General features: G+C 27.5%; 2 protein-coding genes and 1 long non-coding RNA gene across 5 annotated transcripts in view; 1 reads left to right on the top strand and 2 right to left on the bottom strand.

Annotated features, from left to right (window-relative positions):
• LOC111615192 (cytosolic carboxypeptidase 6-like) overlaps positions 1 to 20,819 on the top strand; it is a 141,348-nt gene extending 120,529 nt beyond the window's left edge. Inside the window, exons 5-11 of the mRNA XM_023356604.1 lie at positions 2,155 to 2,371; positions 13,459 to 13,603; positions 13,698 to 13,812; positions 14,565 to 14,676; positions 16,852 to 17,054; positions 20,229 to 20,347; positions 20,441 to 20,819. Coding sequence (XP_023212372.1) covers positions 2,155 to 2,371; positions 13,459 to 13,603; positions 13,698 to 13,812; positions 14,565 to 14,676; positions 16,852 to 17,054; positions 20,229 to 20,347; positions 20,441 to 20,592 — 1,063 coding nt within the window. The 3' untranslated portion in view covers positions 20,593 to 20,819. The remainder of the gene's footprint in view (positions 1 to 2,154; positions 2,372 to 13,458; positions 13,604 to 13,697; positions 13,813 to 14,564; positions 14,677 to 16,851; positions 17,055 to 20,228; positions 20,348 to 20,440) is intronic.
• LOC111615201 lies at positions 6,907 to 12,662 on the bottom strand. Its single transcript, XM_023356612.1, has 3 exons — positions 12,317 to 12,662; positions 11,252 to 11,384; positions 6,907 to 7,171 (listed from the first exon to the last, which is right to left on the bottom strand). Exons 1-3 carry the CDS (start codon positions 12,349 to 12,351, stop codon positions 7,100 to 7,102), a joined length of 240 nt encoding a protein of 79 aa, XP_023212380.1. The 5' UTR covers positions 12,352 to 12,662; the 3' UTR covers positions 6,907 to 7,099.
• Positions 20,820 to 20,896: 77 nt separating the features above from the next.
• The window catches only part of LOC111615209, a 4,015-nt gene continuing 1,920 nt past the window's right edge, over positions 20,897 to 22,991 (bottom strand). Inside the window, exons 2-3 of one of the 3 annotated variants that reach the window (XR_002755049.1) lie at positions 22,614 to 22,781; positions 20,897 to 21,206 (exon numbers count right to left, since the gene is read on the bottom strand). This is a non-coding gene — a long non-coding RNA (uncharacterized LOC111615209). The remainder of the gene's footprint in view (positions 21,207 to 22,613; positions 22,782 to 22,991) is intronic. The other 2 variants (XR_002755046.1, XR_002755047.1) reach the window with 2 other exon arrangements.

Genomic DNA, 22,991 nt, shown 5'->3' with positions numbered 1-22,991 from the left:
TCTTTTAGTTTAATATTCTTGTCGCCAAACATGTAACACATCTTAAACATTCTCTTCACTAATTTTATAGAATTCGTAATCCGTTCTGGAGATTTAATACTCTACAAGGAGATAAATTATAAATTATATATGAAAAAGCAACAATTTTAATAATAATATTCATTTTTCTTTACTTTAAACGTCATAAAATATGTTTCTAGTATGTAGGAGTCTCCTATAAATCCTTCAGAACTTATAATTCATTCTAGTGATTTAATACTCTAAAAATAGGATAAATTATACTTTATATATAAAAAGAAAATAATAATTTTAGAGGATTTCATGTAGAAGTTTTCTTTATAATCTTATAAATCCAAAAGACTTTATAATCTGTTCTAGAGATTTAATACTTCGACATCAAAAGTATCTAATACTTCAGAAGGTAAAAATTATACTTTATATATAGAAAAATCAATATTTAATAATAATATCCAATATTTGTACTTTAAATATTATAAAGTAAGTAATAAATTACTATAAACGATAGTTACTTTATAACTAATAACGAAGTATAGATTCTTTAAGATTTATAGTAATTTATTTACTTACTTTATAATGTTTAAAGTACAAATATTGGATATTATTATTAAATATTGATTTTTCTATATATAAAGTATAATTTCTACCTTTCTAGAGGATTAAATCATCTACGTTTACATAGATTAGCTACTTTATAACTATTAACGAAGTATACAACCTATGTAACCGTAAATGATTTAATCCTCTAGAAAGGTAAAAATTATACTTTATACATAGAAAAAAAAAACATAATTTTTAATAATAATATCTAACGTTTTTTACATTAAACATCACAAAATCAACTCCTATTATAAAAGATGTTCGTCCATAAAAATAACTATCGCGTATAACGAAATCCGATCACATATACGTAATACAAAACTTTGAAGAAAATATCGAATAACTTCCGAATAATATCTCGGAATATCTAAAATTTCGCCTAGTTGCAGAATTTATTATTATATATTTTCCCTCCGCTTTCCTCCCTCCAAAGATTATAAACATCAATCAATCAAAATGGAGGACGGGGGGAGCGAAAGGGGAAAAAGAAGAGGAAGATGGAGACTAACATGATTAAAATCTTGTAATGTTGAAAGCTTTTGCTGAATTCTTTCATGCATATACTTCATTCGAATGTAATTATATCTGACTCATTAATAAGATCATTTATACAATGATAATATCAATATTAATTCGCATGGATCGTATATGAATTTATACTAGCTGCTACAAATGACAAATGCCTAAGCAGATTATTAACATTAAGGAATATTATAATTTACGAATGGTGCATTTTCATTAAAGATTTTAATGTAGTCTCTCTCGTCATAAAAATTATTAAAATTTATTCCTTAAATATATTTAATGCTCCTTCTTAATGTTATTTATTATATAAAAAGTCGCGACTTCTCTTTTTTATTTAGAAAATAATTCGCTTGTCGTCGCTCCATTGATTCTGATTTATATAAAAATTTACACGGGAATATATTTTTCTCTCGGTTGTTTTAATTGGTGGAAAAATGTGCACGCATTCATGTTTTGGTTATTTGAAAAAAATCATATTTTTATATTAATTATGTTTCGATTAATCTGATTAGTACGTGATGTGAAAAATGAGTGTGTTTATTGTTAGGAATCCGTTTAAATTATTCTGATTGGTAGATAGATATGTGATGATCTGTTTTGAGTATCCTGATTGGTAGAAATTCATTCGTGTTTCAATTAGGATACTCGAAACAGATTTCTGTATCATTTTCTACCAATCAAATAAATTAAAACACATATTTTTAGATTACGCATTTCTACTACTTTGATTGGTAGAAAATGATACAGAGAAATCCAATTCGATTACTCTGATTGGTAGAGATGCATAACGTAAAAAAAATATATCTATTTCATGCACTTTGATTAGCAGAATTAATTTTAATAGTTTAAAGACGAAAAATACGTGTATAAGCCGTTTTAATCGGAAGATAATATGTAGAAAAACAAGGAACAACGCGTAAAAATAAATATTCTAAATGATAAATGTTTAAAATTAAGTTTCCGATTTGATTTTCTTTATCTTTTTCTACGTTTCTTTTTACTTATTTTCAGGTATAAAATACCAGAAAAGCATGTCTACTACTACAAATGTCCCTATCACAGGAACAACTATGTCTTATCTTTCGCTTTTGCATTCGATAGAGAAGACGATGTTTACCAATTTGCATTTTCTTATCCTTACACATACTCACGCCTTCAGAAGTACTTAGAATATCTTGAGAAAATAAACATGCCTTTTCTGACTCGAGAAGAAATTGGAAAATCTGTTGTGAGTATTTGCACCCTTTTCTTTCTTTCTTTATTTTTTCTTCGTCTTCTTCTTCTTCAAGAGTAATTTAATCTTTACCGAAATTTGTGTTCCTTTAAGTTAGATTATAGTACGGTATCGAGGGAAAAGCTGAGTAGGTAGTTTAGTTTTGTGCTGTAATTAAATTAGTGTAAGTAACCTTCAAACGAAACTTTTAAGTTAATTGTAAGAGCGACTATTGCGTTTCTACATCTATCAGGCGAGAGGAGTTCTCCTATGTGATGCGGGAGGGAAAAAAATTCCAAATATGTTAATCGAAATAGTTAAATCAAAGATAGTACTGTACACAGATCAAATTAAAGATAGAAATTAACAAAGTATATCATTTTTGTACGCATAAAACTATTGAAAAGTAATATTTTCTTAGACAACAGATCGATATTTCAGTAGCCAATTGTTGTACTTCTATCAATTATCATTTATCAACCATTGATTTCATTACTTATCTACATAATCTAAGCTTAAATATACAAATTTTAATATTTTAAATGTATTAAAATGTGATAAATTTGTATGTTGATAAATGGTAATTAGTAGAAGTGTAATTAAAATGGCTACAAAAATATCGATTGTTGCTATGAATAACAATAAGATAACATTAATTTTTAATTGTTTAATATATGTAAAAATTATATAATTTGTTAATTCATGTCTGATTTATTACGTTTTAGAAAAATCCTCATCCTTGATTTAACTATGATTTAAATACAAATTTGTAAGGTTTATATCGCCGTACAGAATGAATGAATTAAAATTTCTTATAATTTTTAATTAATTTTTTATATTTCATATATATTTAGAAGCATATAAAAGAGCTTGCATCAGATTTAATGATTAATTTCTGCATCAGTGACTCGAATTAATGTTATCTGTTATAATCTATGACAATAACATGTAGAATTTAATTCTATATTAATATTTTTACATAATTATCATGAATTTTTCAATTTAATGATAATTATAAATTTGCATATTTATAGTTTAGTGTCAAATTGTTATTTTATGATCGATTTAAATTAGCGAAGCTCGTTTAAGTGAATCGAAACATCGAAATTGCTCAATTCTATTGTAATATTTTTCCAATTTGAAGTGAATTTGTTTTGTCTAAATACTTACGTCAATTTGACGTCATTCTTCTCTAGTTTTCTTATGACGAAGCGTGATAATGACGTCAATTTGACGTAACTATTTAATCAGAACGAATGCATCTTTAATTATTGTCGTAATTTTTAATTAATTAATTAAAATTCTTTTCTATTTTATTAAATTTACATAATTTGTTTTCTATTTAACATCGCTCCTACGTATAATCTTTGTTAAATCAACAGAAAAATAAAGAAAAAGAAGCATTTTTATCCCAATAGAATCTTTAATTTGATTGAATTTCGCATTCAATTATTAAAATCGATTATAAAAATGGTTTTTAAAAAACGAAAAAATCCGAGAAGATTCGTCAAGCATCGGACCTTAAACCAATTTTCTATATTTCAATCATTAAAAAATATTTTAAAAAATTGTATTTCTTTGGTAGAATAATTTTACTTCCCAAAGCGATTTTATTGGATATAAATTCTGAAAGCAATTAAACATTTTCCTTTTTGGAAAATCATTTAATCTTACGAAAGAGGAAAAAATCCAAAGGATAAATATTTTTAAGTATCATAGCTTTCTTTTAATACCATCTGCTATAGCGAATTCAACAAATATAATGAAAATCAATCTATTTTCTTCTAAGCTGATAACACTGATTTTCCTCCTCTTCCTCTTCTTTTTTTTATTTTAGGAAAATAATAAAAGGAAGGGTTCAATTATAATAACAAATCTTTGTTGGAGATGCTTAAAAACATCAAAAAAGAGGCTTAATTTTTTTACTTATATTTATTTTAAATTCTCGACTAAGCCAAGTTGATATTGTGCTCTCTTTACAGATTTATTCTAGACCATTTTTCAAGCCCTATCTTAAAGATACGTTTAGTAAGCAAACGTGATATTTTTAACCATTATTCCTTTCTTTTTTACAGTCTAAAGTAGCGATACTTCGATCAATTTTATCTGCTCCAATTCCTTATTCCACTCCAAGTGAAAGTTGTAAATCGTTCTATATCTGATGAGAAACGTGAAGAAGGAGAATGAGAACTTATTTAACCTAAACGCCATTTTTTTTTCTCACACGTGAAGAAGAGACTCTTTTTTTTATGTAATACTATTTAAATATTATTCGGCCACTTTACCGAATCGAAAAATTTGATGTGGCTTTTTATATAATACTAAAAGCTCTTAGAAAAATCCCTATGCGGTTTATTTAAGAGGAGAGGAGGAAGAGGAGGAGGAGAAAGAGTGAGAGAGGAAGAAAAAAAGATACCACAGATCGAGCAGTCTTGTATGATGTGTATATTTACCATCGAAATTTATGTAAGTCTCTAAAGTTATATGAATGGTTTGTTTGTATTTTGAAGAGCAGACAGATAACTCTCGGCTCTACTCAAACAACTGCGTGTGTTGACTCAGTTGAACCCATCCTAATTTGTTTCTTGTTTAATTTAAAGATCAGAAACAATTTTAGGATAAGTAGTAAGAATGTAAAGACGTTTTACCTAACGAGAAAGCTCTCCTTTTTTCCCTTTTTTCTTTTTTTCCTCTCTCCTTTACTCGAGAGGCAATTTTCACACTAAGCTTATTATAAGATTAATTTTCGGTCATTAATGAAATTTGTTTATTTTTAGTTACGCTAAATTACATTGAGTGTAATAAATAGGTGTAAATTATGGTCTAACGCGTGCTCTCTCTCTTGGCTTTTAAAAGAATTTCCAACCTCGACACTATTTATAATTTAAATAAATGATAAATAATCTTCTCTCTGTTATCGTCAAAATGCAGGGATTAGTTTACGCACTTATAAGCCTAGAAAATAAACTGTTTTACGTGATGCCGCATTGGTCACTCTGTTATATAGATTTCTGTATAGGTGCACACCACGCTCTTCTCTTTTCGTACACTACAATGTCCTAATTTAAATGCGGGGCTTTTAAAAAAAGGTTTAACTTATAGCCGAGAACTAAGTTTCTCTCTACCAACGTCTCTTCATTATTTAAACCGATGATTTGGAGCCTTCATCGCAGGCTGTGCTGCTCTTTCTCGTTTAATAGAACTTGATAGGTCTTGATTTATGGCTCTTAGAAAGTGAAATTTGCCGTTCAGACCCGGGAAGAGTCCTGGTCGATTGGCTGAATTAGGTCAGAGTAGGTGGCACATTGAGTGACCTACTTCTGGTGCATCCAGTAGGAAGGATCTTTACGATCATTGGCAGACGGGTTATAAAACTAAATAAGCGAGGAAATTTATTAAAAAACAGCAATATTTATTGTCTTATAAAAGTACAAAAGTTTCCAAAAATCTATTGCACACACNGTATATAAACATGCTAACAAAAAGTTATGTGCAACATAACTTCTTTGTTTTTACTTATTCTTATATGCGACACTATTTACAGGATTAATAATTAGAAATATATTATTTACTATATGAAAACATGCTAATTACTTACATACAGTGTGCACATTGTATTCACATGCCTAGCAACGTTTATATTTAAATCGATAATTTTTATTACTAGTTCTATAAATGGAGTGATGCTTTATGTACATTATGCGTATAGGATACATTCAATTATTCCTATACATAGCAAGTAGAATTTATGCACTAACTAATACAATAGGCCCATTTTAAATGTATAAATAAACCTACTTTGACACTAATTGCTACTTAAATATTCAAGAATTTTAACAATACCAGAATTAACTTTATCTGTAATTCTAATTAACAGAAGAATTTTCTTTTTCAAACAAATTTAGAATTAAATCTAAATATTTACATCCATTAATTAACAAAAATCTTTATTTTTAAGTTTATTCAATATTTTAGGATTCATAAATTGCCCATCAAGGTGGCCCAAAAGTCAGTTGACCCTATTTTGCCTTGAACAGCTAAGAAACTGGAGAAACGGTTTCAAAGCATTACAATTTGTCTGTCGAGCAAATGTTTTATTTAAAACAATTTTTGCAGTTTGTAAGCAATAAAACATTTGAGTAAGGCGAACAATGCGGTCTTCATTAAGGTTAACCGACTATTGGGCCATTCTGTAGCCAATGAATACTTTTCCAAAATATGTAGCAATTGTGATTAAGTTTGTGAGAAACAACAGATTTTTTTCTTAAAAAATATAAATAAAATCATTCATAAGCAATGTTAAATAAATTTCCTTATATGTGAAAAATTAATAGTCTAATGTTGCTTAACAATTTTATGAATCAACCAGAATTTTCCAAAGAAATTTCCAGTCCAAACAAAATTTATTCAACCTTTTAAAAATCTATTTATAGTAACTAATATCCAATAAATTTTATAGAATACTAAATTAAAAATTTACCTGCCAAGCATCATGGATTTATAGGCATTTATAATATATATCGATTGCCATCATAATTTAAGTTATTATTAAAATAATAATAATATTTGAAAAACTCGATTTACTTCCATTGGAATACTTAATTAATTACTAATTTGTACTATAAAATGTATGCACATGATGTATATAGGCATGTAAATATAATACATTTTACAGTTCTGTTTATATAAAAGGTTACAAGAAAAATACTTGGTCACGTAACAGGATTTATATCCAATCAGACGTCAGACATCTGTCTGGCTCTCTTTTTCTTTCTCTTCTTCTGCTGGCATGCTTGTAACTTTTTCTAAAGGAACCTAGAGTAGAATGAAATGAGGATTTTTTATATATATATGTACAGTACGTATGTATGTATGTATGTATATATATATATGTATATATATGTATATTCAGAATAGTGAAGAAAAAGAAGGGCCTATCAATTTACGTAAAATTTTCTAAATAAAAATTCTCCAGTAAGAAATCTATAAAAGAAAATTCTGTTTAAAAATGTATATTTTTTAACATTATAAATGCATAAATTTTAATGAAATTTATTTAGAAGCATTTTTATCCCAATAGAATCTTTAATTTGATTGAATTTCGCATTCAATTATTAAAATCGATTATAAAAATGGTTTTTAAAAAACGAAAAAATCCGAGAAGATTCGTCAAGCATCGGACCTTAAACCAATTTTCTATATTTCAATCATTAAAAAATATTTTAAAAAATTGTATTTCTTTGGTAGAATAATTTTACTTCCCAAAGCGATTTTATTGGATATAAATTCTGAAAGCAATTAAACATTTTCCTTTTTGGAAAATCATTTAATCTTACGAAAGAGGAAAAAATCCAAAGGATAAANTTTAATTTAATTTAAAAAAAATATATATATATATACCCTAATTATAAAATTCTTTTAAAAACATAAATCTTTATATCTTAGATTATTATGTTAGCCTATGTAAACATGATAGTTTATTTTATGCACAATGACATGTAATTGGTCCTATCAGGCTCTACGAGGCTCCACGAGGGTTATCGGACCTATTAGAGAAAAAAAAAAACTGAAAAAATTGTCCGTTTTCTGTGTAATAACTTTAGTTATAGACTAACATTTACACTAGATTATTTTTTACTTCTATATCATTACGTTATTTAGTTATTTGTAAGAAAGGGGATCAAAATGGTCTTTGCACCAACAGCTTTCCATGCTTTCGGGGGACGCCCTGTCCCCTATAAACTACTATTATGCATATAATCAAACTTCGATATAACACCATCCTCGTATACAGTCAATGAACATCCCCGAACAGATCTTTCTCATAAATATTAGATTATCCTTCGTTATCTCTGAATTGCTAAATGTAGGATTTTTGCATTGCAAAGGACACTTTTATCACCAAATCACGCGACTTTCAAATTCTAAACTTGAGTGTAGACCTCATTATTTTAAATAGTTTTTATTGTTTGAGATCCTTTGGTTTAGCATTACTTTAGTTTTTCTGTTAATTTCAGAGCCGAACAAATGCTGGTGCTATATAAAGGTTTCACCGTATATAAACATGCTAACAAAAAGTTATGTGCAACATAACTTCTTTGTTTTTACTTATTCTTATATGCGACACTATTTACAGGATTAATAATTAGGGATATATTATTTACTATATGAAAACATGCTAATTACTTACATACAGTGTGCACATTGTATTCACATGCCTAGCAACGTTTATATTTAAATCGATAATTTTTATTACTAGTTCTATAAATGGAGTGATGCTTTATGTACATTATGCGTATAGGATACATTCAATTATTCCTATACATAGCAAGTAGAATTTATGCACTAACTAATACAATAGGCCCATTTTAAATGTATAAATAAACCTACTTTGACACTAATTGCTACTTAAATATTCAAGAATTTTAACAATACCAGAATTAACTTTATCTGTAATTCTAATTAACAGAAGAATTTTCTTTTTCAAACAAATTTAGAATTAAATCTAAATATTTACATCCATTAATTAACAAAAATCTTTATTTTTAAGTTTATTCAATATTTTAGGATTCATAAATTGCCCATCAAGGTGGCCCAAAAGTCAGTTGACCCTATTTTGCCTTGAACAGCTAAGAAACTGGAGAAACGGTTTCAAAGCATTACAATTTGTCTGTCGAGCAAATGTTTTATTTAAAACAATTTTTGCAGTTTGTAAGCAATAAAACATTTGAGTAAGGCGAACAATGCGGTCTTCATTAAGGTTAACCGACTATTGGGCCATTCTGTAGCCAATGAATACTTTTCCAAAATATGTAGCAATTGTGATTAAGTTTGTGAGAAACAACAGATTTTTTTCTTAAAAAATATAAATAAAATCATTCATAAGCAATGTTAAATAAATTTCCTTATATGTGAAAAATTAATAGTCTAATGTTGCTTAACAATTTTATGAATCAACCAGAATTTTCCAAAGAAATTTCCAGTCCAAACAAAAATTTTAAAAATCTATTTATAGTAACTAATATCCAATAAATTTTATAGAATACTAAATTAAAAATTTACCTGCCAAGCATCAAGGATTTATAGGCATTTATAATATATATCGATTGCCATCATAATTTAAGTTATGCACCACTTCTTCTATACTAAAAATGAACTTCTTAAAAACTAAGTAATGAATCTATACTCCATTAGAAATATCTTATTTACTGACTAACACCGCTAGCTCTTCAAACCATAAAGTCGAACAATAGATTAGATAGGCACTATGAGTCAAATTGGTATTTTCTTTCTCGCCTCATAAATTCACATTTAAGGATTTTTTTTCCTTTTTTTCCTTAATTTTTTCCCTTTTTAATTTAGGATTATAAATTAGAAGAGCCAGACACTGTCTATCCGAGACGCCATTATACTACTCGATGCACAGAATCAATTTTCGGTTTTTAAATGGCCAATCTGTCGAGTCATTCAAATTGCTTAATGACTTGGAATATTCTAGAGGAAAAACTCAAGCAGATACTTTTTTTTCTTTCCTTCTATCGACTCAATTATTCTAAAGAATTTGGCTTTCAGATACTTCACGCTTAAATCTTTTATCAATTTAAGTTTAATGCGCTTTTCTTATTTTGAACATTGAACATTTTTAAATGCAAGATGTCTGAAAGGATTTTTCGCTAACGTTTAGGATATTTGTGCTCTTTGAAGCATTCTTAAAGTTATTTGCAAGATGCCGTATGTATACTTTGTCTATTTTTAATCGTTTCTCTTCGATTTAGCATTTTATACACGTAAGAATTTTGTATATATCTTCTGGAAATTTAAGCTTTTAAAAAGCGAACGGTTTCTGAATAAAATAAGATTTTTTTTCCTTTTTTTTTATAGAAATCTCCAACATATTTATCCATTAGAAATTGGCAAGATTTGTATTCCCTATCGATTTCGAAAAAGAAAATTTTACTAGTAAAGAGAAAAATTAGATTTTAAAAGTAGAAAGTAGACTCAATAAAATAAGCTTGAAAGTTGCCTTTCTCATACATTGGATCGTGTGTTCTCTAAGGATTTAAGAATCTTCAAATTATATATAATGATACTGCCTCAGATTTAGACTAATTTTTAAAGCTTAAACTATTTATTACAGCTTTAATATCAATAAATATAATTAGGTATATAAACAGGCCCTTTTTACAATGGAATCATTCAGCTGAATAGTTTTTAATTTTTGTCAGATTTTATTTTTAAAATATACTACAATTTTTACAATGTCTTTCTTGAATGCAGGAGGCTTGAAAATAATAACAGTAGGGCCTCTGTTATGGTATATGGTATCAGAAAAGCCCTACTTAAAGTAGGATAAAAAAATTATTCATCAAATTGCTAATTTCTTTCTATTGTTTAACTCCTGCAATTTAAAATCGAAAATATACAACACATGAAAAAGATTTTAAGCATTTTCAGTTACTATAAACATATAACCTTGTATCTACAATAAAAAAATAATAAAAATATAATTATAATCAATAAAATGTAGAATGTCCAGCAGCAAAAATTGCAACTGTAATACAAGGAACAGTTTTAAATTTAAGTTATAACTAATTTTAAGAAATTATAGCGTAGATATCCATTGGGAAAAGATGGCCAATATTTGATTAGCAATAAAAATTTCAAAATATTGCTGTAAATGTTGTTACTGCAAGCTAGAAAATAAAATAAAAGTTTATTTGCACGCAAGCAGAATCACTTACAACCAATTTTGCATCACTTCTACGAGCATCTCTCATGTAATGCTAAAATTTTAATTAAATTTCCTTTATTTACAGTTAAAATAATCGTTATTGAGAACTTCTATTTAAATTTAAATAATTGGGGGAGAATTTTAAGTAAAAAATTAATCATTACCTCCACATCATATACATCTTTACGTGATCTGGTTGATGGTCTTATGTATATTAAAGGTTTAACTCCTGGTGCAATGGGATAGAAACAAAACAATCCACAATAGATTCCTTGAATGATGATAGCAGCTAAGATCCTGTACAGAAATATGAGAAACAAGCATTATTTCAATATACAAATCAGCAGGGAAAAAAATCTGAGCGAAGAATCTCTTACGTATATATAACAATTATTAAGAAAAATAGGAAATTTTCTATTCGAAAAAAACGTTAAAAAAATGTTTAAAAAGTTGTTCCAACATCATTTAACATCTAGTTAATTGCATTTCGCTTTCAATCTTATCGACTCGGATGCTTCAGAAATCCTTCTGGAATTGCTTATCTGAATTTAAAATCTTCACTGTTTACTGACAAAAGACTTTGGTATAAAGTAAAATGCCAGGAGATAAATTTAACTCTAGGAGAGAGTAAATCGGTTTTAAAAAGTTTTTTTTTACGTCACAATTAGTCATTTTGATCCCTTAGGATGGTTCAAAACAGTTTAATTAAGTTGCACCATCTGATAGACAGATTTTAGGAAGGGGGAAAAAAGGGTATAGATGCTATCTTATTGTAAGGTTCACAATGTTATCTATCAAAATCTTGAAAGTAATTAAAGAAAAAATATATATATTAGACTTTAAATCGATTAATAAACATATAAAATTTATAATTTACACTAGAATTTTAGTCGAAATTCTTATTTTTCAATGCGTTTATGTACTGTACACCATACAGAGGAGTTGAACTATCCACACCTTTGAACCTTTAAAATGCTGACATTAACATTATTTATACTTGTATACAGCAGAAATTTGAACCGAATAAACAATTAAATTCCCAATCGAACATAAATCGCTAATACAACGACAAATAATTGAGAGTTATTCGAAGAATTTTGCTCATAAGAAAAAATTACGTGAAGAATTCAAGAACATGCAAGTTTGAAGATACAAATCTTTATCAAAAAGAAATTTTCGTTACGATCGTTAGGAATAGCAAAAATAGGATAATGGAACAAAACACTTACATAACAGCTAACAGACAGACGACGTACAGTTCCATTGCCTTATCCAAATTTTGAGAATTATCACAAGTAGTTGAAGCTTATCCAATTGTATGGAGCAATACCGAAGGCGATCACAAGCATCTACAGATGTTAGAAGGCTGATAAAAAGGAATATCCTGAAATAATACGGGCATGTAAACAACAGTACAGGTGTGGTCGACGACGAACAGGTAAAGGGGCTCTAGATGCGGTTATCGATGTGAGGCTCTCGAGTAACGATCACGCTACGCTAAATCGCCACTTTTTCCCCCCTTCATTTATTTTCCACACATGGTTAAAGAATTTAGAATTGCATTTTCCGTTCTACTAAATTAATATAATATTTAATTATTTACGAATGTAATATTTTAAAATTTGTTATAGCACACGTGGCATTTTTACATACGTTGACACCTGAAAGGCGTGGGATATGTTGTAAACATTCTTGTTGAATCATCGCATATTTTAAATATATATATATTTAAAATTAAATTTATAAAAGAGAGTGATGTCTGTGGCTTCTTTTATGTTTTTGCAAATTTAATGGTGAAAAAAATTTTTTTCCTCTTAAAAATCCAAATTATTTATAAATTGTCGTAATGGCCAATTGTAGAGTTTAAAAAAAATAATAGTAATTGGCTTATTACCAAAATTATAAAGTATTTTTATCTAAAAATATATTTTTTGTTTAGTCGTAATAATCTCTTTTTAAATAGATTTTTTTTTTTTGGATGGTTTCGTATTACGTTTCGCTCTATCTTCCATGTACTGTATTTCTATAGATTTCTGTATTTTTTCTTCGAAAATTCGATATAATGGAAAAAAGGCATTAAAAATATATTTTTTAAAACGATTTATCAAATTTATATGCTTAATAATAATAATAAATCGAATTTATGATGATACGTATGCATCAGTATGAAATTATACTAACGAACGAGGACGTGGGTTCGATTCCCATTAAAGATAAATTTCAATGTTTGGATCCGTTTCTTTGAATGGGTATATTTATATATTATACAATATAGTTTGCTTATTTATTAATCAATTAGTATACAGTAAAATCAATTTAATAATCATTTTAATTATGATTATATATAAGTTATATGTATTTGAATTTTCAGCAAGGAAGACGTCTTGATATGATCACCATTTTTGATAACAAACTACTAGAAGAAAGCAAATGGCCCGTGAAAAAGAAAAGGAAAATAGTGATCATCACTGCCCGTGTTCATCCGGGAGAAACTCCTTCATCTTTTGTTTGTCAAGGTTAGTTTTATTTTCCTTTCTACTAGAAAGCCTGTTGACTGCAACACTGTGCAAATATTGAAATACATCATTAAGTTACTTTTTGCATTTTCAGGATTGATTGATTTCTTGGTAAGTGATCATCCCGTGGCTCATTGCTTGAGGGAAAGAGTTATGTTCAAGATAATCCCAATGCTCAACCCGGATGGAGTCTTCGTAGGTAATTATAGGTGAGTTTAAACTCTCATAAAATAGGTTTTCAATTACATTTTTCTTACTTTTTATTTGCCGTTTCGATATACTTTTCCATCAAAAATGGAAAAAGTCACAACCGAGACAGAATGAAACGTGATAAAAAAAATTAAGATTAATGGAAGCATTTACTGGCTTCTTTTCTTGATTGTTTTTGTTGTAGTCAAGAACAGATCGCTAGAGTATAAAAGCAAAGAGAGAAGACGAAGAGGAAAAAAAGATTTCTTATAAGATTTATTTTTTTCTCTGATGGAATCGAAAAAAAAATCACCTCATCTTGGTAAAACTGCAATTTCTTATTCTTGCCAGAAAATCAATTACTTGGGAATTTGAAGAGATTCTTAAAGTAAATGGCTAATACATGAAAAGATTGCTTTAATTGTGCTACGATAATGTTCTTCTATCACCTAACCTGTTTTGAAAAAGTACATATTTTTTCCCGTTCCATCAGAAAAAAACAGCAAAAAAATCTATAAAAGAAATCTTACATTATTCATTTTCCCACATTTATCTAATAACTTTCCATTAAATTAATTCAAATTTGTAAATTGTCTGGTACAAAGATTACAACTTGACTCCCAAAGCCTTTTAAAGAAGAGGAATCAGAAAGACAACAAAAGAACAAAGAAGAAAAAAAAAATTCATTGTCACGTCTGACTGAACAAGTTCAGTGTCTGTGAAATAGATTTTTTTTTTTTATAACTTGGCCCTATGTCTGTATCTTCTATAGAACCTCCCTTTTGGGCACAGATTTGAATCGATGTTGGCACGAAACATCTCCTCTGGCTCATCCGACGCTGCACGCCACAAAGAAGCTGGTAGATAGACTGATGATGAAAAAGGTAATATAATGGCTTTTCTATCTTCTACTACCTCTTGAAATTTAATACAATTTAATGAGAAGCTACTTAGGGCCATTTAGAATTTCAGCTGTTACTGATTTAGTAGTCGAGTCAGTAACAGCTGCCAATGTTCATTTAAAGATTTCTCTCTCTCTCTCTTGCTCTCTCTCCTATTGCTAAATAGGTAAATGTAATTTTTCTCTTTTATTTTGTATTTTTGACACACATTATCCGGAAACCAATAGCTCGGACATAGTCGAAAATTTAATTTAGTTTCTAAGTAGCGCGTCGGAGCCATCGACATGACACTTAAAATACAGTTTCGCCCGTATAATCGATCGGTATTTAGCGTCACTTGTATATTAAAACACGTAAAACGTTTTAATCTCTTACGAATATTCATTATTAACAGAGAGGGGCGACATTTTTAATCGAAAATATCTAAAATAAGATGGATTTTTATTAAAAAACTGGATTAGAGAATATCAGGAAGTGGATCAGAGTCATCAGTCATTCTTTGTAGAGTGTTGCTCGTATGCCTGTAAGTATCAGCCGGCAACAAAGCTGTGTTAAAACGATAATATTCCTTTTAAAACAAACTTTTTATTATAAATAATCGATTATTTGTAAAGATAAAAAGAGAGAAAAATACAAGAAGGGGGAGGAATAAAGGAAGATTATACGTTTGAGTATGTTAACGCCAAGAGATAGCTTGTTTGGGCAATGTCAAGATAAACGAGGTTGCTTTGAATAATGATTAATAATAGAACATTTTAAATCATTTATTATGAATCTTTCGCTTAATAAAATACAATACTTTGATAGCTTTTAAAAGTAAAGATGGATCGATTCGTAACGGTGGCTTTGTAAAGTTCAGATGTCATTTTAATAATAAGCTTTAAATGAAAAACTGCTTGTGCAAAGACCCGTTCATGAATAATGAAATCGTCTTAAATATTCTTCTAGTTTACTCACTTATACCAGGAGCACCATTATTTTGGGAGGTCCTGGCGATACTAAGTCACCAGATTCACTTTCTTCCATATACCATAAGGTCTGAATATAGGAAATCGAAGAGATCGAAATACCGATTGTCAGAGCCATCGAGCATAGAGTCAATATGGAATGGGGTTCGAACCCACTATAATTTAATCGTTATGCAAGCAGATTTTCTTTAACCTTCAGATTTTTCTTTCTTGGTGGTAGTTTGCTCAAACATGCAAAAAAAAATCATTATTAATAAGTAATAAAACGCATTTTAGCCATTAAATTCTTTATACAATCGAATTTCAATTACAGATGTAAAGAACACCAAATGTAATGTTTAGAGTTGGCATAAAAATTAAGATGAACGTGTTCGAACGCAATATATTCATGAATAAACCAAAAAATAACGTTACAACGTTATTTTTACAGATTTTATATCAAAATATCATGTTTTATGATTTCATTACTCTACCGGATTTATTCTTGATTGCCTTAGCATAGAAAACGAATAGGAAATCGAAGAGATCGAAATACCGATTACTAAGATCATCGAGCCTAGAACCAAGATGGAGGAAGTTTGAGAGAGTCAGATTTTTATAATATATAAGGAAGTCGAAACACGTTGTTGGTGCAAAAATTTTAGGGTCTTAAAAAATTATAATTTTCTACGTTTGGCTTAGTTTCATGTTGGTTGGACACTCAATAAATATCGAAAATATGGATAATTTTCAAATATAAAATGCATAATCGATGGGTTCGAACTGCAATATAGTCATCATATCACACATAATAACTTCTAAGTAAAAAATTGTTTCCTTTTCGTGTATTTTATGCAAAAACATTATTATTTTTAAGGCTCTGTTACTATTAGGCTACTAGTTTCACTTACATTCACCATACCTTATAGATTATAGAAAATCGAAACAATAAAAGAAAAAATAAAGAATTGATTTCTGTAATACTTAAACCAAAAAATATAAAATGCAGCAAAAGATTCGGACCGTTATGTCCTAGATATTTTAAATAATAAAAGTGAAGAGTCATCCGTTTCTGCTAGCTTCACATTAATAATCACTTTATGCACTGTAAGTTTGCCAAAATGATTAGTTACAGTTATAAAATTTATCATTTTGACAAGCCAAGTTTACCGAAAGTAGGATATAATATATTTTCATGGTTTAATTACAGGATGACGAAGTGGACATGTATTTGGATCTTCACACTCACACTTCGCTGCTCGGCACATTTGTTTATGGTAGCACTTTCGACGATGTCTATCGTTTCCAACGTCATACACTTTTTCCCAAGCATCTAGGCAATTGGACTGACGATTTTTCAGTTCAGAATACCATCTATAACCGTGATCCTAGTAAATCCGGAACTTCGAGAAGGTAAAGTTTTAACTCATCAAAGTTCTCTTTAATGAGACTAGAGTTTTTTTTTTTCGTTTTTAGTTTGCGTTTTCGTAATAAATTTTTATAGCAGAGTGGAATTTAGAGTGCATTCTGCATTTTAACTGAGACGGTACTCTCAGAAAAACTATTGCAGACATCCTGTCTTCGTCTATAGGAGAAAAAATGGCGCCGATCGTCAGCAGAAAACGTCCGAGTTTTGAAAGTCACCCGGAACAAATCGAAGCATTGCCTTCCTGGCACCTCTATTAAGCACTTAACACGATCCATAACCACTGACGGATATCCGTGATTGAATTAGTTTGAACGATGTTATAATTAGGCAAATTTGCAGCAGTGTTTCTGTACATCGTTGACTGATGATGCACCATAGCTTATTATTACAGTTCATAATCGATTCCCGCTAATTATCTGGAGCGAATTAAAAATGGAAAAATGGCAAAAAATTTTTCTACTTTTTGAAAAAAAAATATATTATCCACCTTATTTTCGATCGAAACATAAAAGAGAAGCGGAATGTGGGGCATTTTCATCGATACAAAAGTTAAACTGAAGAATGCGATCCGTCTGTAAGGTAGAGAGAGAGAGATGCTGATTGATGGATTAGCCATCTTTTCTCTATGTTCTGTTTCCGGTCCATAGCAAATTGCACAGACTGCAGTCAAACACTTTTATGTTTCTTTTAAATAGTAACCAAGTTGGAATCAATTTCCGATAGAAAATGCCTGCTTTCTATTGGATTTTCCTTTTCCTTTTATTCTTGTTTATATCGAACCAAACATTCCGAAAGAGAATTTCTGCTTTTATATTAGAATTACAATCCAGCTACCGTACTAATAATCGCCTACGTAAGGAAACCATAAAAATTATCGATTGAATGCTTAAATTGTCTTATTAAAAATTTAAATTTTGTCTGGAAGAGCGTTAGCCATTTGGAGTTAATCGTCTTTGCCAGGATGGAAAAGTCAAACAAGGCAAGAAGCTCCAACAAGATTATTCACGGTCCACAAGCCACATGGTCAAATAATGAGAAGAGGGAGTTGTAATGTCCACGTTTGTCCACACGAGAGAGGGAAGCTGTTTACTCATGGTTTCTGTCAACATCAATCTAAAAAGTTCTCATGATTAAGCTGGATCTATCAAATACTAAAAGGATACCATAAAAAATTATTTCTACTGTAAAATAACCCCTGGACAATTTTCTAAATTTTGATCCCATCACACAATGCACTCAATTTGCATATCTACATTATAATCTTCATCTTTTTTTTTTCTAAAAATAAATCTTCTGCTCCTCCATATTGAATATTTTGATTAAATTAATACATTTTGTATCATTTATTATATCTATCTATTCATTAAAAAAAGAATACCTTCTTCTAAAATGCTTTCTAAAATTAATTCCAATAGTGATTTAATTATTGAAAGCTAAGAGTTCTGACAAAAATAATTCTACAGAGGATCGATTTTATTATTTTATGCCATTTATCACTTTAAATTCAATTTTCTTTGCTTATAGATAGGGGAAGTTTGCAAAGTTGGATATGAAGGAATTGACATTAAACATATGCAGATGTTTATCAGTGATAAAATCCATCTAATATGCATTTGTAGAATGGTAAAATTTATTATAAGAAGACATTTTTAATTGAAAAAATATATATATTTTGTTGTAAAAATGATTGTATGGTTACTATTATTGTGCATAAATCATTTGGGAAGAGATTTCAGTAGATAAAAAGAAAAAATTCTGAAGCTACTATGTTAACTTTAATTTCCTTTTGGAATTATTCAGACAAATTTAAGTGCTTGTCTTGAACAGAATTGGAAGGAAATTCTATTTCTAATTAAAAAGATAAGCAGCAAAACTACTTTTATTTAATTACTTGCAAGGAAACCTAAACAATTAATTCAATTTGATTGATTTTCATTTATTTGGATTTTTTTGGTGCTCTTTTGTTGCAGTAATTTTATCGCATATAGAAGATTATAATGGAGATAAATATTCTTAATTGAAAAGTTTGGAAATTGGTCTGCTTTAATGTTTAAAACTCGCTAATTATGAGAAATAAATTGTAGGTTTTTTTACTAGCTAAATTTTGATTGTATCAAAGATAAACTTTTGAAGGGATATCAAATGAGAAATTTAAAAGTCATGAAGCAGGAAGTGTCTTAAAAGAAGTATGAATATTTATATTCAAGTATTTTGGAGATATTCAGAATTATTTAAAAGTCTCTAGTTCATATAAAAATCAATGAATAATATATTAAACTTATTTTTAAATCATTATTATTCTTTAAATGTTTTTAATATATGTTCAATCAGATTTATAATAACTTTAAAAATGATATATGAAGTACTCTTCTTATGAAATACTTCAAGCTTAATTTTATATAAAATTAAGGTTGGGAGGGTTAAATAGCATGTAAAAATTTTCTTATAATATTTTAATAAATGCATGCTCTAAATAATCTATATAAAACTATAACAAAATTCTTCAATTGCAAACATTTTCTTTTAATATTTTCTACATTTTAAAGTTAAATTATGCTATAACATTTGCTTATTTACATGAACAAGTGATGTAAGGTACCCTAAAAAGTAACCCTGAAAGGGATTTGAAAGAATGTGGTTAAAAATAGATTGAAGTTACTTTCTGATTTATATTTATTAGAAAGAAACAGGAACTTATTACTGGTTCTTTCTAGTAAAATGCAATTGTACTTTACTGTATATAAATTATTTATGAAGAAAAATTGCCTGAACTATTTATTTTCTGACTTAAATTAATAAATAGAATCGTTCTTTTATTCTATCGCTTAAAAGATTTAGTCAGTATTCAAGAAAATAAATAAAATATTCTCACAAAATTCTTGTGCTTTCATTATTATTATTATTATTTCAAAATGATTTTCTTTTAATTATTTTTAAAATTTAATTTAATTAATAAGGTGAACATTGAAGTATAAATTTTCATAAATGAGTTACAGAAAAAAAATAATAGAAAAAAAATTGTAGTATTGTTAAAAAAAGAATCAAATTAATTTTTAAGATTAAATAAAAATGATGAAATAAGAATAGAAAAGAAAAATTTGTAATGAAAGAGAGAGAGAGGGAGAAATATTAAATTCAATATTGATTTCGTTTTGTAGATTTTTTACAAATATGCTACCCAGCAAGGCCAATTGTTACACTCTAGAAGTAAGTTTTTATGGTTACAGAAGTAAACAAGATCCTTCTAAAGCTGTGACGGCTTACACGGAAGATAGCTGTATCCTACAGTATTATATTGAACAGAAAATAATTTTGTTTTTTTCTTTCTATTTTTTTTATCTTCTGATTCTTGCCTTAATATTAAAAACAGATATTAAATTAGGTGAAAATATTGCTTGGGCCCTATTGGATTATTACGTTGCAACTGGTTATATATCAAGTGGGTCTGTTCCTCCGGGCATCAAAGTAGGTAAGAGAGGTCTGGTGGTGGAAAGTTCTCGTAAAGTGCTTAACCGAAAATAACACTTCCACTTTTGTGCACAGATTTGAACATAAGCTACCGCCATTCTCACTAACAATCTACCATATGAGAGGTTATAAAATACAAGCAATAAATTTGACACCATAAACTTCTATAAAATTGTAATTGCAAATGTTATTTGTGTCTCAATTAAACTTTATTGACAATTTTGAGAATTTTTTTTTATTGCAAACTCTCCATGAAAACTCTTTGTTGGGAACATATTTCAGATTGTATAAAATTTATTTGAATCTTATTTTTTTGGAAATCGATTGTCAATTTAATATTTTTATATTAACTTATTATATAAGTAATTTTATTTTATATATTTGATGATGCTATTTTATTATATGTCAACCAAATAAGCAATTTTTATAAAGATGACATTTTTGTCATTTATTGTTTTATAAATAATCTCACTTTGAAGAACAAAATGACAAAATGGATGTGCAAGGATACAGAACATGTTAACAAAATTTGAATATGAAACAAGTGGTATGTATAAATTATATTCTTTGAATGGAAATGTTCCATTTTGTTGCAAACTACTGTTGATTTATTCAAAGATTGATTCAAAAACTGTTACATGTTGACATTCTTTTGAAATGTTTCTTTCCTGCTTTGAAAAAAATAATAATAAAAATCTTTCCTGTGCATGAAGTTTATTCATTTATTTTCTTTTAAAATTGATAAATAATATAAAATAACTATAATGATTATTATTACTATACGATACAAGAAAATAAATAATTTTCTTTTAAAAAAAATATCATTACCGAGTGAAAATTTAATTGAAGAATAATCAGATTTGTATTAATAATGTAATTAAAAAAGATGAAAACATGAACATTTTAAATTGTATAATAAAAAGTATGACAGAAGGTAAATAAAACACTTTTGTAAATCTTTACAAGAATCTAAACATTGTTTTCTTTATTTAAATGAAATTTTTTTAATGATATGTTATAAAAAGTAATTCAAAATGTTTTAGATTTTTGATATTTTCATTTAAAATAATAAAATAATTAATATATTAATTATTTGTCTTTGAAAAATTTTAAAATATTTGATTCTTGTAAAATTGAGAAATTAAATTTTCTGTACTTTTTTTATAAATATATGAAAGGAAGCAAATTCTAAATGCATAAATGAACAGAACCAAATGTTAAATTGCATTATTAATTATTGATAAAAATTAATATAATAGATTATTATCTACTTATATATAATTATTAATTCATGAAAATTTATAATTGTTATGTGTATGTTTATAATCATATTTAAGTTGATTGATTTATAAGAATATATATATAAGTAATCTAATTAAGCAACTTAACTAATTAATTATGATTTGTTATACTCAATAAAGAACAAATATAATACGAATTAACCTCAATAATAAATTTATAAATGTTTTATATTAATAAAAAAAAATTGTTTTGATAACTTAATATGCTGAATAATAATGCCTAAAAAGTTCAAGTTTTCTGCAATAACTTTCCATGTAATTATTGATACGAGATAAAATTTATCCATAAATTTTATAAATATTAATAATAAAGTTATTAATTATGAAATGAATATCAAGTTTATATTCAATGTTAAAATTTAATAATTATATTAGTAATTATAATACATTAGTTCAATTTGTCAAAGGATGGCTGTACATTAGTGTGCAATATAATGCAAAAGTATGTTAAGTAATTCAGAAGAGAATTTATGTTGGTATATACATGCATTATAATTGTATTTTGCACTTTAACATGTAATTTTTTTAGTAAAATTGCAAGATTTATTAAAAAAAATAATAATAATAATTTTCTTAAATGGCATTATTTTGATACTAATTAAAAATATGTTATAGAAATTATTAACTTTGCATTTATTAATCTTTAAATAAAATCAATTTCAATACATTTTTACATGAAATACTTATTTGTTTAAATATACTTCTAAATATTATAAATGCCATTAACATGATACAAATAATTTATTAAATAAATGCCTAAAATTTAAACCTTACCTTCATAATTATTACATTTGACAGAAATTATTAATTTAATGGTGTATCCCATCTTGAAAATAGATACGGTTCTCATCTCTCCAAAGTATTCCGGGAATAAAAGGCAATGCAATATCACGTGTCATTAACTTTGAGGAATCCGCAATACTCGTTCATCAATAGTTTTAGCTAGAAAAGTTAAAGTTCTAAGCAAAATAATAGAAAAGTTTATCAACATTTTCTGATGAAACTTGGTATTTGATATATATATAAAAAATTTTTTTTTAATTTTAACTGTTTTTATATTGATCTCCAAACTACCCAAGAGTCTTTAGTTATAAAATACTACTGACCAAAGAAACATATTTTTATAATTATAATATATATAAAATAAATTAC

The sequence above is a fragment of the Centruroides sculpturatus genome, unplaced genomic scaffold (genome assembly GCF_000671375.1).
Source record: "Centruroides sculpturatus isolate CEXI.00-Female unplaced genomic scaffold, Cexi_2.0 scaffold167, whole genome shotgun sequence".
Classification (NCBI taxonomy): Eukaryota; Metazoa; Arthropoda; class Arachnida; order Scorpiones; family Buthidae; genus Centruroides; species Centruroides sculpturatus.
The sequence above is the reverse complement of the archived record's forward strand: the minus strand, read 5'-3'. Positions and strand labels throughout refer to the sequence as shown.